Genomic DNA, 15,804 nt, shown 5'->3' on the forward strand with positions numbered 1-15,804 from the left:
CACCTGTAATTCTGATATTCAAGAGACTGAGGCAGGTGAATTGCTGTGAGCTCAGATCCAGATTGGTCTACAAAGTCAAAAAAAAAAAAAAAATCTGGCAGTAGCTACTTTAAAGGATCAAAGATCAGCTAGCAAACACAATTCCATTCAAATGGTGCCACTAAGGGACAAATGGCCAACCTCATCCCTCACAGGTCACAGATGCCTAGGTGACAGGCTGAGGAAGTCATGTTCAAAGGGGGAAGTTGCTTTCCTAACTTCCCAGCAGTGTCCACAGACTTGGGTCCCCCAGAGGCCCCGTGACACAATGGCTCCAATCCATTTCCTGCGGGCTAACCCACTGTCCAGAAAGTCTCTGACCATCTCATTTATGCCTCTTCCTCCCGTCTCTTCCGCTTCACTGCTATCACTGGAGTTGTGAGGCACAGTGTGCTTCTGCTGTATATCATGGGAGACTGCCTGAATAATGGAACGGGGCCAAGTAAATGAAAATTCTTTAAGTTTATGGCAGTTGTCGCTTTCTCTGTTACCACCATAATTCATGCTTCTGCTTCTGCATTTCCACTAGGCTTCTCCTGGTCCCTGTGTTCTCCATTCCAACGCTGGGCCCTCGTGTTGCTGCCACCCACGACCCTCAGGGTCTTCCTCCTGGAGGCTTCAAGGGCCGGCAGTTGGACTCAGGTCACCAGGGAAATGAACCAGGATGAGAACTTGGTAAATGTCTGTCCAGTTTAGGTTGTGCTTCCCCTGCCCTCTGAAGGACGGAGTGGACGTAGGTACGAAGGTGTTGGGGACAAGAAGGGGAGCAAGGCCTCTGTTAGAAGTACTCCAGGAAGGACAGCTTTCCCGCTCCTGCCCCTTCGGTCCTCTCTTGACTGGCGCCAGGGATCAGCAAGGCATTTTGGAACTAGACCCCCTGTGATTTGAGACCTGAAGGAGACCTAGGAGCAGCCACATGGAGAGGAGGCAGCTGTGGAGACATCTAGGGAACTGGAGTTTTCCATGTGGTCAGAATTGGGTCACTGGGTTGGAACTATGCTGTGGCAGACGGAGAAGGTGTGTGTGTGTGGCGGGGGGGGGGGGGGGATGTTGGTCAGGAGACCTGAGTACAAGCTGCTAATGAAAAAGTTTTGAGCTGCTTTGGGGCGGAGGCATAAATCCAGGGCTTAGAGCACAATGTACCCAGGCCTGATTTTCACCGACCACTGGGGCTTGTGTGAAGTCTTAAGCTTACGGCCTGAGGCTCATTAACTGTCTCCGCCCCCCCTTCTTTAACTGAGCAGAAGTCATTACTGGAAACCGCCTGGCCCCCCAATAGACGATCAGCAGGTAACTAGAACACGCCCGGGTTATCCAATCAGAGTCCTAAGGGGACTTAAGATTTTACCTGAAGTGCTAACATGACCAACTCAAAGCCTGTGGGACTCTGCACTGGAATCCTGACTGAGAACACACAATTATTTAGAAACAAAACAAAATAAAACAACTGTTCTCAGACTCTTGCCTTATCAAGCAGAAGATTAAGGGCTAGGCCAGGCACAGCCTACGAATCTGCATTGAAAGGTTCCTTCCCAATGGGGGAGACCCGGGGCGGGAAGCAGGAGGCTTTACAGTGGGCACCGCACTGCCCAGTGGTTTAGTAACCTTAAGCTGTATTACTCTGGGCAAAATGGGGTATCATGAGTTAGAGTTCATTTTGGATGAAACACAGAGCCTCCTGCGTGCTAGACTGGTGCTCTCCCACAATGTCACACCCCACCCCGTAGTTAGTGTTTCACCTTGGAAATGTCAGCTGGTGTAGCTAGGTTTACCATAATTATCAGAGGGCTGATACGTTGGGAAAATTTCTATTTAAAACATAGATGTTGCCTTTCAGGGCTCCCAGGCACCCCACTTCTGACACTGTAGAGAGGGCTGGGTTTTTTTTTTTTTTTTGGTCTGTTTATTCATTTGTTTAATTTTAGTACTAAGTTCTGATGTTAATAGGCTTTGAGTGAGGGGACAGTATCATCCATCTTGCTATCATTATGCCCCCAGAATCACGCACAGTGTCCACCACATAAAAGAGGCTCAACCCACTAGCTGTTGAAAAAGAAGGGTCAGAGAGGGAGCCAGGTGAACTCTAATACAGCCGTAACACTTTTCAGACTGGCCGGGAGTGGGCAGGGAAGGCCTGGGGTTCAGGATGGAAGGGTAGCCTGCATCCTCTTCCACATCCTCACACACGGTGTCAGCTCTCTAACTAACAGTGCTCGCCCCCAGCTGCGGAGTCTCCCTTCTTGAGCAGGTCCTCCTGGTTTCACCTTTTCTCCCTTCCCCCAGGCCTGTGGGTGTGGCCTCCCCACCCCTCACACACAGCACTGTTCCCAGAGACTAGGGTGGAGACAATGTGTTACCTGCTCATTGAGCTGTATGACCTGCGTTTCTAAATCTTTGTCAGATCTGGATGCGGAGCCACTGGATGAAGCCCTTTTGGCAGACGAGGGGCGAGAAGGTGTGGATCCCGGCTTAGCTGCTGGGCTTGATTTAGCCGCACCTAGAAGCAAGCAGAGAATACTATGAGTAGAGCCGACACTAAAAGACTTTCATGTAGAATGTAAACGCATGATATAAAATGAGCTTCCAACATGCTACAGGCAACGTGCCGACCCCCTCTTGGTACAGTCAGAAGCGAGGCACACCAGCAAACCCGTGTCCTGTGACAACCGCGCACTAAACCTCAGAAGAACAGCAGCTCCTCAAGAGGAGATTAACCCCTTCCCTCCGGGCCTAAAATCACATCTCCAGTGAACCTAAAAGGAAAGGCTTTGGGAGCTGGGGAGCTAGCTCAGTGAGTCAGTGCTTACTGAAGAAGCCCAAGGAGTTGAGGTTCTCAGAACCCCTGTGAAGCCAGATATGCTAGCCCAGGGCTCCTCCTGAGAGAGGGGAGATGGAGGCAGGAGACTTCCTAGAGGCTCACTCAGGGACAAACATGGAGAGCGAGCGAACCAATGCCAAGTTGTACTCTGTCCTCCACCACATGCAATGCATGTACCCACCCCCACAAACATGTGTTCACATATCACATACACACGAATGACAGGAAATGTTCTTCAATCATCACACAGAATCGCTGTACGTGTGTTTTTAAGAGCAAAGGCCCCATGAGAGGTTCAAACCGTAGAAGAAACGCTGGCTCAAGGTATGTGCTTCCTTTTAGTATACCCTGTAGCTCCAGTGACAGAGGAGGGGCAATGACATCTCCATGGCAACGAGCACCCTGATGTCCAATCTCAGTTTCTAAATGTCACTCTTCAACAAAAGGGCTTCTCGAGAAGCTGCTGATGACAGGGATGGTGCAGAACTGGAGAGGTAAGCTCGAGAGTTTGTGGCAAGAAGCAAAGACATACTCAAGGCAAGGGACACGAGGCGCAGCTTGGAGGGGGGCAGTCCGCTTAGCACAAGGAATGACGGCTGTATCTTATGAAATGCCTTGGGTACATGATGAGGGGAAGGACAAGAGGGGTGCAAAGGGTGTACAGACTGAGCACCAGGGAATGCCGAGAAAACGCTAGAAGAAACACAGATCTATAGTATCCCTAATAAAGAGTAACCCCCAAGCTGCTCCTTAATGGGTGCGGAGGCATTTGATGGGAGATGCGACATGGAAGGGGAGAAATCTTCACAGTTGGGAGTCCTGGGGTCAGCACCATAGCCACAACGTTAGTGAGTTCCTAATCACGGCACAGTTATTTCAGGTGAGCGGTCACCCGCCCGGCACTCAACCCACAGTGGACTTACTGTCCAGAACACAACACAGACACCACAGGAATGGCTTCTGGAGCCAAAACAGAAGCAACTAGGTATATAGAGAGTTCATGTGCCTCTGAGTAAGAGCTGAGCCACTCCCAGGGCCCACCCCTTTGTTTTGAACACAGTCCCAGACAGGCAACAGTCCTGGTTTCCCTGTCTGTAAGTATCTCCTGTGTGTTCCCTCCACCCAATTAAAATTTCCACCACAATCTCGCATCCTCTCCCCTTCTGGAAGGTTCTTAGAGGGCAAGGAACAGTCTTCTTCACGTCAGCAACCCCAGTGCCTTGTAAAATGTTAGGCTAAATATGTTTGGTAAAGGAACCACTTTAGATAAATAGATAAAGAGGCAATTAAAACTTGGCTATGTGGCTTCCAACTTCAGTTTCCAGTTTTCCTGACAGAGGAAAAGGATTATAAAAACAGGCATGGAACAGCAGCTGCAGGTTTCAACCAATACCTTAATTACAACGTAGCCAGCAGGAAGGCTGTAAAATTTATATGGTGTGTCTTCAGGTGCCTGGAGACACGGGATACAGATGGGAGTCTTACGCACCTCTGAGAAGCCTTGACAGTGTCACGGCCTTTAAATAACATGCTCTTTTGTTACAACAGAGGGAAAAGAATCTTCTTTGAAGACACCGGGGAAGGGCGAAGAGATTTGAAATGGTTAGGCTGTGAATGACTTAAATTGGTCTGTGTTTGGAAAGGGTCAATCAGTGGGGCCCAGAAACCTCCCCTATGTACAGAGCGAACGAGGGACTCCAGGGAGTTATGGCTGCTTGGAACGGGCAAACTGCTGTGAGACCTTTTCTCTTTGTTGAAGCCCAGCACCTAACCTCTCAGTTCCACCACACAGCTTCTCTGGCTGTAAACAGACTTATGAGGGAGAAGACAGGGAACACAGTGACCTTCTTCAGACAGCCACTGGTCTATCATCGGGGAAGGCCACTTTTGCAATCATCAAGCCCTTTCAGGTGACTTTAAAAAGCAAGACTGACATTTTACTAGACAGGGAGTCTAATGGAAAGACTGCAAAGAGGAAAGCTTCTTATCTAAGAACCCGTATGAAGGGTCCACCACAGCCATGAACAGGGGTTGCTAAAGTGATGGAGATGCAGTCTCTCCCAGACTGACAGTCACTTGCGATGCCCAGATACGGTGCCCTCTTGGCCTTCTTAGGAACAGACTAGTGTTCTGGGATGCCGTGCCTTCCAAGAGTGTACGTGAGGCAGTCTTTCCTCTTTATTCAGCATTCTCCTCCCCTTTAGTCAACCCTGCGTCCTTTTAGTAACTAGGGCTTCCATCCTTCAGGTCTCTGCTTGTGCTGTCTCATCCCCTAGAGGCCACAGTACCCTGAACATTTCCTCAGAGGCTGTACGAACCACACCAACGTGAGGACACTGGATGCTTCTTCTTGCACGGGGTATAATTTCAGGGACGCTGGAGCTGCATCTATCTCATTTGCCACCGACAAGTGCAGCAAGTGCAGCAACTACATCAAGTGCAGCTCCTGACTTGGACGCATTCTGTGCATTGTCGGAGTTGCTAGGTACCCAGTAGAGGCAGTGAGTCAGCGATGACACCCAGGCAGGTTTGAGGCACTGATGCCAACGTCAAAGTCTGGCTGCAAGAGCCAACATGAACGAAACCATTTGGGTGTCAGCCTTCCAGCTGGGCTCTTCTGATGTTTCCTTTGTAAGTTACAGTGTGGGGCTCCTTCCATGTGGAATCTGGCCAATCCACTGAGAGAGTGAGTGTGGCCAGCTGATGTCAAAATGGGGTAGGAGCCAGGTAGTTGGTGCTGGGCTGCCACTGGCCTCTTGAGGACCACAGAAAGGCCTTCCTAAGAGTATATATATATACTCTCCAGGTCAGGCGGTTCTTCCTAAGGAGGTCACCAAAAGATAACTAAGCTCAGGTCACTAGGTAGTCATGCCCTCACATTCTGACATTAGTTCAAAAAGAAAAGTATACAAAAGAAGCAGAAGGTTGTTAAAGCTTATCAAAACAGAGGCACCACTAACTATGATTGCAGGATCTTACCAAATGTAAATTTGAAACAAACTGAATTGTTAGATAAGTAGGGGAGGGGAATGGTAGGCCGATCTGCAGGCGATGGAGGCTGGGGTGACATGATTTACATGTCATAGGAGAGAGGCCAGAGCTGGTGGCAGTGTGTAGCTACAGCCACACAACCTCTCAGAAAAACTGTCTTTTCTTTGTGGAAACATATCCTTGCTGTGGACAGAGCCCAGCAGACCTCTCTGAGGGTCTGATTCTCCAAGCCCATGGGCTCAGTCTTAAAATAACGCTGGTTTCTTGGGTCCTTTAGAGGTCAGTTGATACCCAGAAACCAGGTCTTTCATGCTGGCATACATAAACATCTCTTAGGGATCCCTGAGGTGAGAAAGAAGAAAACATGAGAATCAGACTTGGGGTGTCAGTTGCTCCACCACACACACACACACACACACACACACACACACACACACACACACACAATTCTGATTAGGTTGTTCCGAGAGAAGCGAACAGAGAGAAATCAGTGACAAGTGAGGACGAAGCACTGAGGGACAAACAGGGAGAAAGTAAAGAATGAGGACATTTTATTCTTCAGCATCTTCTCATACATCAGAGTGTTACACGGAAAGCTTCCTTCAGAAGGATGCATAGCAAGTACACTAACACCTCACGTGGCACACTGACAGGGACACACTTACCCTCACACAGCTCAAACACCCAGAGAGCTGCGACAGGCAAAGGAGGTGAACGCAACCTTGTGGCTTCCACACTCACTGACATGAACTCTCTGGCATCTACGTTTCTTCCCGGAGTATGGAGGAGTAGGCAGTCTCCTCAAGCTCTCCACATCCCCCGTCAGCTCAGAACAGTTCCTGTTTCCTTATTAGACATGCCTCTTTCTTCTTCCTTCAAAGAACTACACTCTAAAGTGTATCTAACTTCTAGGGCCAGGTATTTTTTTTCTTATTTACTGGGACCAATCATCCTAAGGATGTTATCAAGAAAACATAGTTATCAATACCTGTAAAGTTGCCAGGTGGTGGTGCCACATGCCTTTAATCCCAGCACTTGGGAGGCAGAGGCAGGCGGATCTCTGTGAGCTCAAGGCCAGCTTGGTCTACAGAGCGAGTTACAGGACAAGATCCAAAGTTACAGAGAAACGTTGTCTCAAAAAACCAAAAAGAAAAAAAAATCTGTAAAATTAGTGTTGGTGTAAGACATTTTCATAAATTACAAATTGTTTTTCCATCTTTTCAAGTGACCCAGGTCATGTCTAGTGTCTGATCCTGGCTTTAGAGATGAAGGTCCTCAAAGGCTATTTTCTTAGCAACCCAAAGGCTCAACTCCACCATAGATTCTGTTTCTGTGTCTTCCCAGGTCATGCTTCAAGGATGAACACGTGGAAAACATAGGCATCGTGGCTTTTAAAGGCAAGGCAGTCACTCTGGCTACAATTCATATACAGCTTTTTCCTTACAGCTATCAAACACTTAAATTTCTTTCAAGCTGCGTTTGATGATGTCCTGAGACCACAATTATCAGGAGCCCTGTTTTCTATGCAATTGTTCTGCCCTTAAGCTTTTCTCCTCCCCCTTAATTTTCCCTTTCAAAATAAAAAGGGGTTTCAGGAGAGGAGAATGGACATAAACTCTGCTCGAGTCCCTGTAATTCTCAAAAATGTCCCCACTAGAGACGGACGTGATTCACAATGCCTGACTTTGAGCAGTCCCATCTTAATTAATGCTTTTAGGATAGGGGCATACATATGATTCTAGGGGATTTTAACCATCCTGTGAGAAGGAGTGAGAGGTCTGACTCAGGGCCTGGGGGAAGCCCGAGCATCGCTGTGTCTAATGTCTGTAATTAGACACCAATGTCCTGCTTGATGTGTGTGGAAAAGGCTGCCTTTTGGAGCAAGAAGGCTGAATAGGTTCAGAAGGGAATCACAAAGGAAAGCGGTAGAGTCGTCTCTGCCCTTCCCAGCCAGGACTGCAACTCTAGTAGACAATATCAGAACCCTTGGCAAGGACCATGTCCATGTTAACACCAATGTATGGACACACACACACACACACCTGCGCACAAAGCTCCTTCCTCCTCACTTTGAGAGACTGGCCCCAACCCCACAATCTTCATTCACTAAAACCCCACAGGACCACTGAAGCACAGCAGGAAGATAACACACCACAAATGCATTGATCAGTCACTCCTGGACGAATCTGACCTCACTTCCTCGTCCCCATCACCTTGTCTTCTACTTGTGATAATGAACTTGTTTTACACTCAAACAAAAGGCGGCAGCGGCTGGTGGGAGCAGTTGGGCTGCACTGTTGAGAGAAGCCCCATGGGTGCAGGAAGGCCTTCCCCGTGATTAACTGGTACCAGAGCCATTGACCGCAGAGACAAGCAATTCTGTACGATACTGATTTCTACAAATCCAAGCTCTAAAGAAATTGTCTTTTCTTTCAAAAATGGCAGCATCCCTTCACTTGGTAGACTGCCATTAATTTTACTCTGAGATGGGGAGAAACGTCACCATCTCAGTGGCGGCCAGGGTTCAATCCCAAGGGGACTTTAGCAGGGTTCCAGGGGACCCCTCGGTCATGAGCCCATTGACAGCCTGCAAGCAGAAATTAATTCTGAGCCCTTCTGGCTCTGTCTCCACTAACACGGCTTGCGGCGAAACCTGGCTGCTTCCCCTTCCAGCTCAATACCAGTCTGTAACAGAGCAGCTCTCAGAGCATGAACCTCACTGACCTGGCATGTCATCTTGGAGTGACAGCAGGATCTGGCACTTACTAGCAGAGCCCTGTGGCCCCATGGGTCTAAAGAACCCTGGACCTGGGCTTGCTAAGTGGGATGACTGACTGCCACCTTAGACAGGAAGAACAGTGTACTGTCCAAGGTTGGGAGGGGGACCTGGGAAGAACACAGAACCCTCGGGGATGTAGAGAGTTGTCTCGGTGGTTAGGAGCGCTTGCTGCCTTTGCAGAGGGCCAGGCTCCCAGCACTTACATCAAGAGGTTCATTACCACCTGCACCACTAGTTCCAGTAGGATGTGTCATCCTCTTTTGGTCCCCCAAGGCACCTGCACGCATGTGGTGTGCTTAAACTCATGCAAACACACACCCACACATTAAACAAACAAATATATCTTTAAAACATAAGAACACCCACCCCCCCAAGATAGGGCTTCTCTGTGTAGCCCTGGTCGTCCTGGAACTCATGTGGTAGACCAGGCTAGACTAGAAATCATAGTCACCTGTCTGTGCCTCTCAGGTGCTGAGGTTCTGGCTTAAAACATGGGACACTGTTACCCCAAAGGCTGGTCACAGTGTCACTCTGTTTTTACTACCATTTCTCAGCAAATGAGATCTGACTCAACAAAGCATTCAAACAGACTGGATTCCTGTTCCGGACACTGGCAAACCAAAGCAGCTCTTAAACTACCTCTACCCATCCATTCGTCCATCCGCCCGTCCATCTAATACTGCCATCAAACAGTGAAGGAAACACAAGAGATGCCTGTCTGTGTGGAGTTATGTTCCATCCGGGAGCACAGCACTGAGCAGTAGCACAATACGCTGGGAAGTAACAGAGCCAAGGAGAACATCCCTGCTCTGGGAGAAAGTAGAGTGTGATGGATAAGGAGGCCCAGTTGCATGTGTGAGGAGAGTTGAACTGGGTAGCTAAGGGATTTTACATAGGCCCTTGGCCTTCTTCAGTCTTAGGTCTTCTCTTAGACACGCAGGGTTTCTACAGCCGCCAGAGCTGTGTCTGCTCAGGTCACTGGTGCTCAAGACCTCTGTGCATCAGCAGGGCAGCAAAAGCCATCAGTCATATGTGTGTGTGTGTGTGTTGGGGAGGGGGAGCATTGTATTAAAAGTTTCAGTGCTATGAGGGTATGTGCCTAGTCTTATTGCATCTTGTTATGTCATGGTCGGTTGATATCATGGGAGGTCTTTACGGAAGAGAAACAGAGGAGTAGATCGGAGGGACAGAGAGGCGAAGGGGGGAATGGAAGGCGTAGTGAGAGGGAAACTGCAGTTGGGATGTAATATATGGAGGAAGAATTAAAAAAAAAAAAGCTTCACCCCTCACAGAGGCTAATGGCTCTTAGAACTTTCAATTTACAGCATCCAGGATCCCCGCAAAGGACACAGAAGAGGCAGGAGTCACCTGTGTTCCTCAAGACCTCAACAAAAGGGTAAGATTTAACCAGAAGATGACGGAAGCAAGGGATGTGGCCCTCTGACCAGGCAGGGAGAGAACAGGCTAATGCATGTAGGCTCTGCCTCACCAGCACTGGGGCCAGATCAGGCTGCTGCGGTAGAGAATACACAGCACAGAGATCTAGAGACACTAGAGGATGGGTGCCCAGCTCCTCTCTGGCTTCTGCCAGGATCCAGGATCCAGGATCCTGGGCAGAAAGACATGTCTAATGCTGGCTTTCAAAGGTCACCTTTCTGCTCTCAGAACAGACTATGAGGGCAGGCCCACAAAGGGCCAATAAGGGGGAGGTCACTGCATCGTTTCTTTGGGCACATGCACCATGGATTTTGCTTTGTTTTGGGCAGTGTTTGAGATGCTATAGTTTAAAAACCTTATTCTACACCATTTACCCGGGTCACCAGGTGCCCATTTTTACACAATCCATATTTTGTGTAATGTTAATGTTAACGGAAACACTCTTAGAGGGCCAGCACGTGCTACTGATTCCAAGAGGAGAGCTGAAGGGAAGCCAGGCCGCCGAGCTGAGAGTCAACCACTCCCAGGCACTGCTGTGGGGTCATTGGACAACAAGACAAAGGGCTCTGCCCTGGGAAAGCCTACCATAGAGGCTCCCTGAGAAGCAGGCAGCCTCGCCAGCCACTGAGGGTGTGGCTGCCATGGAGGAGTAAGCAGTGGCTGAGGACCCCTCAGGAGCCCCTCCCCCAGCTGGCCAGCCTGCACAAAGCAGTCCCTGGGATGGATGGAGCTCACGGAGCATGCGCAAGTGGGAGCGTTTCCATACTGCCTTGGCTGCCCTGCTCACTGTCCCCGCTCGGGATGCTGTGCTTTATTTTTAGGTACCATGTGATTCTCCGGTATTTTCCAGGCTCTGCCTGACTCACTTTGGTTTCAGAGAATTTCTCATAAGAGGAAAGAAAAAAAAATGCAAGAAAATGCTTCATGTCTTGAAATGGCTCAGGTTTTTTAAAAACCATAACTTTTTAAATGGCTGTTTCAACGTGGAATGTATATTTTGCAATAAACTGCTGACTTTCCATGCTTCTCACACCTTGGTAGGAGATTAATCCAGCTTTCAAACACATTACATGCCAAACCCAATCACCATCTTAGTTTAAAATTGTATTTTTCAACTGCCCTCAGAGTAATAAAAACAGTGGGGCTCCTTTTACCCCAATAAATGGTTCCCACATCCCATCCCGACACTAATTGACAGCAGCAGCCCCTTGCCTGTTTTCTACAGTACCAGGGAAGGGAGTGGCTGATGGAGGGAGCAGACTGAGCCAGTCCACAGAGAATAAAGACACATAGGCGTTGCCATGACGACACCATCGTGGGCGCCACAGTACTGCTGGCACGCAGTACTGGTCTAAGAAGGAAGCTCATAAAGTAAGATGGCTGTTTCTGGGTACCTCTGTTCTTAGCTACTTAGGATGTGCTGCCCTTTAGTTTCAGTCTGAGTCCCTGATGGCATGCACCGTCCCTTTTCTGATGGTGGCGAGCCTGTGGTGTTCCAATAATACAATCTTACCGGGACTTCCCAGAAAAGTCAGAGCTCAGGAAGCGAGAGGATGGGTAGAGCGCACTTCAGCTACCCGGTCTCTATTCATCGCATCTGGCTTCTGTACCAGGGTTTGCCGCTCCTACCAACCAACCACACGGTCACATTAACAGCTGCCCACCCTTCCTTTTCCCTTCACTTCCCGTACCCCACTGTGTTAACTATACCTTGCTGAAGTACCGACAGCACATAGTGCAACCACCTTCTCAGGCTGCCGTTTTCTCTTCTCCACAGCTGGCTAGGATATACAGAAGCATGGCCCTTCTACATATGCTCTCATGAGGCAAAGCAGACACTGCCTCAGCCTTCCAATGGCTCCCAACAGGTGGGCCACATTATAACTGAGTTTGGTAAACCTCTGTGACAAACAGTCTTCAACACGACACCCATTCCAACGATCTCTGTCTGCTGGTGCTTACACATCTGTGTAACTCATCCTAGAACACACAGCAGTGGTGACCAAGCGTCTGTGGCATAAGTGACAGGAAGCACTACTCTCACCTTTTAATCGCTATATTTAGGACTCTTGCCAGTAGAAACACTAGGCAGATTTTCCTCCTGCTCACAAAGAAGTGGCTGCCACAGAGCAATTATTTGGGTGGAAAGGCCCATACGGAATGGTGCAAATGACTTCCAACCAGAGTGGCCGATGAGAAGAATTCAGGGAAACTCAGCTCTATAGATGCAAGAAGCAATTACAGGCAACTCTTGCCCCAGGGAGCCTCTGATGAGAGCCTAGCCCCATAGTTACTGGGTTGCTGCCTGCGGACTCCATATCAGAGGAACAAGCTGAGCTGTTTTGCATGTATGTTTGTATGTATGTATGTATATTTGGCAGATTTGTCCTCTTGGGCAGAATTACATGCCAATTTTGTTTATGGGCTTATTCTTTACTTCAGAGATGTATTTGGATGGGAAAACTTAGAAATGAGAAATAAACATCTAGGAACAAGTGACTTAACATTTCCTGCATTTATTAACATGATAAAATACAATGCCTCGTCTTACTCAAAATGACTGCAGAGATAAATGGGGATAGTTTAGACTTAAAAATATGAGTGGAGCCCAAGGCAGAATATAGAGCCCAAGGCTGTGTCTGTGAATCCGAGAGAACAGGTCCAATGAGGAGCAAGGGTTCTGGAAATCAGGGTCACACCTCAGATCTTATGTCTCTCACTTTGCCTAAGTGACGGTGGCAAGTTGCTGCAGCTCTGGTTCTAGTTTCCTAGATGCTACAGAGAGGCTGATATTAACATGCATCTGTTGGGCTGCTGTGCCGCTAAACTAAATAGAGCACTCAGAGCAGGGGGTGCTCACTGTGCACTGTGCAAGACCCATGGATACGCATGTAGTGGGGGTGCTCACTGTGCACTGTGCAAGACCCATGGATACGCATGTAGTGGGGGTGCTCACTGTGCACTGTGCAAGACCCATGGATACGCATGTAGTGGGGGTGCTCACTGTGCACTGTGCAAGACCCATGGATACGCATGTTCTTTCTATATTGTAAATATTTTTCTAAAGTTCAAGAAAAAGTTTGATTCATAGTAAACTGAAATTTGAAGAGTTATAAGACAACAGTGCTACAGCATTTTAGAACTTCTGGTCCTCAGGTTTCAAAAAAAATCTAGTTTTAAAGAAAACTATGTAAATAAATTTGGTTCAAGAAAGCCAGATAATTACAAAACACAAACTGAATTAATTCATAGCATCAGACACCACTAGGTGATCTTGTTTGACACTCCCGAGTTCTCGTTTCTCACGTCTGATGTCTAAACTCACGGTTATCCTGAAGTGCGGTCTCGTTTCTCACGTCTGATAGTCTAAACTCACGGTTATCCTGAAGTGCGGTCTCGTTTCTCACGTCTGATGTCTAAACTCACGGTTATCCTGAAGTGTGGTCTCGTTTCTCACGTCTGATGTCTAAACTCACGGTTATCCTGAAGTGTGGTCTGGCAGAGTTTTACTCACATCTTATGCTGCAGTTTTGTGACCATTGCAGGTAGGTGCTGTGTTGTAAAATCTTGTCACCCATCCCTGCACCCTCACGTTTAAACGCACCGTCAATTTGACAGTCTTAAGAGTCGAGGCCTTCCTTTCGGAGGCGAAGACATCACAAGGGCAGAGACCAAAGAACGGAAGCAGTATTCTCAGAAAAAAAGCTCACTCAAGCGGGTTTGCCTTGGGAACCAGCGCTCATCTCAGGACACAGTGGGAGGGGTCGTCTATGAAGAATGCTGGTGGGAAGCAGGCTTTATCTCAGACCAAATCTATAGCACTTTGCTTTGGCCTTACTGGCCCTCCTGTCTGCAAGGAATACATTTCTGTTATAAGCTGAGTTAATGCTACTTAACTATAGAAACAAACACAGACACTAGAAAAATACAGGCTTGCTTAGCTTTTAAGAAGAAAGAATCCCGATGCCTAGTGGTATGTCTTAGTCATCTCTGATGTGATCTGTGTATAATGGAAAGCACACTGCCGATTCCCCCTTTCTAAGAGAGTAGGGGATTCCCGCTAGGAATTTAATTAGCTGAGCCATTAGAGTGTTTCTTTCCATTTTTTTTCTCCAGGCCTTTACATGGCTAAGGAACAATCACATGCAGCCTAGCAATGTAACAGTGCCTGTGAGCAGGCCAATGAAATAGCATGGCGGCAAGGGGCGGGACTCGAGTGAAATATATTAAGTCTATACATAATGAGGGCTCATGACAGCTATGGGCTGAGATGTTCACGGTGCTTCCCTGACTTAGTGAGTCAGGCAAGGTGAGGAACTAAAACAAATCCCGTTAGAACCACACCCAGGCATCACAGTTAAAAACAAAACGAAAGAGAAGAAAAGCTTGGGGGGGCAGGTCGTGCACTCAATGTTTGGAGCCATAGCGTCATTAAAGTACTTGACAGTGTGATCTGTCTAGTGAAAATACTAGGAATGAATCCACAATAAAGACCTTTACAGAAAAAAAGCAGAGCTAAGTGGTATTTTACCACACAGCCTGCCACTGTAAGAGATGTTAAATGTTCTTCACTTTAAAGACTATGTGTAGAACTCAAATGTTCAGAAACGAAACTGAAGTGGTAAAATATAAAACTAAACATTTTAGTAACAGAGGAAGAAACAGGAAACTAGAAATAGTTTGGTAGATCTAAATCAAGAAAAGTTACTAGTTACACTAAATATAAACGGGCTGGTCACTCTAAAAGGCAGAGATTACCAAAATGAGTCAAAAGGCAGGGCCCAAGGACACAGTGGTTAAAGACACACTTTACATATAAAGACAGATAGGTGGGTATGTGCCTTATTAAAAAGAAAGATACAGCATTCAAAGCATAAATATAAGAAAGCAGTAGCGGCCATATTATCATTATCACCTTTAAGACAGAGTAGTTTCAAAAACATAAATTCAGTCAATAGGATGACTCAATCATAGACACATATATACTAATAAAAGAGCCTTCACAAGCTGGGCAGTGGTGGAGCACGCCTTTAATCCCAGCACTCAAGAAGCAGAGACAGGCAGATCTCTGTGAGTTCAAGGCCAGCCTGGTCTACAGGAGCTAGTTCCAGAACAGCCAGGGTTGTTACATGGAGAAACCCTGTCTCAAAAAACCAAAAAAAAAAAAAAAAAAAAAAAACCAAAAAAAAAAAAAAAGAGCCTTCAACAGCAGAAATCAAAGACAGAAACAATTAAAAGGAGGAACAGACAATTTCATAATCAATGTAGAAAGACTAAAAATCATTTTGCAACAATTATTGAGCTAGGGAAGCCTCTCCCCTTAAACCACAGGTAATCTGAAGCACACGGTCAAACACTTTGGTTTTACATATTTGCAAAGCACTGTTCAAATGAAGAGCATCCGCATACACTCTTCTCAGAGGCACGTGATACTTTAACTGAAAGGGACACTGTGACTGTTGGGTTTCATTACCTTTCTTAAGAAATGAAACATAAAACACAAGGAAGTAAAAGCAGCTTTTCTTCCCCCAAAGGTGAGATGTAATGTCTATTTAGATTTTAGATGCTCAACCAGTGCTCGTACACTGCCAAGCAAATAAACAGAGAAGCGCAGTCACGTTTTAAGATTGCACCAACAGCCTGGAGTAACCGAGTGGGAGTATTCAATGTTCAAGACAGTTCCTTTAAAATACTATTAGAAATTTACTGAAGTCTACGTCTGTGGACTGGATGAGTATTA

General features: G+C 47.2%; 1 protein-coding gene across 2 annotated transcripts in view; it reads right to left on the reverse strand.

The window, feature by feature from the left end:
- Mapre2 (microtubule associated protein RP/EB family member 2) overlaps positions 1 to 15,804 on the reverse strand; it is a 144,086-nt gene that overhangs the window by 13,146 nt on the left and 115,136 nt on the right. For both annotated transcript variants that reach the window (XM_057788548.1, XM_057788547.1), the window contains one exon: positions 2,397 to 2,536. In XM_057788548.1, the coding sequence (XP_057644531.1) occupies positions 2,397 to 2,536 (140 nt within the window). The remainder of the gene's footprint in view (positions 1 to 2,396; positions 2,537 to 15,804) is intronic.

The sequence above is a fragment of the Chionomys nivalis genome, chromosome 14 (genome assembly GCF_950005125.1).
Source record: "Chionomys nivalis chromosome 14, mChiNiv1.1, whole genome shotgun sequence".
Lineage (NCBI taxonomy): Eukaryota > Metazoa > Chordata > Mammalia > Rodentia > Cricetidae > Chionomys > Chionomys nivalis.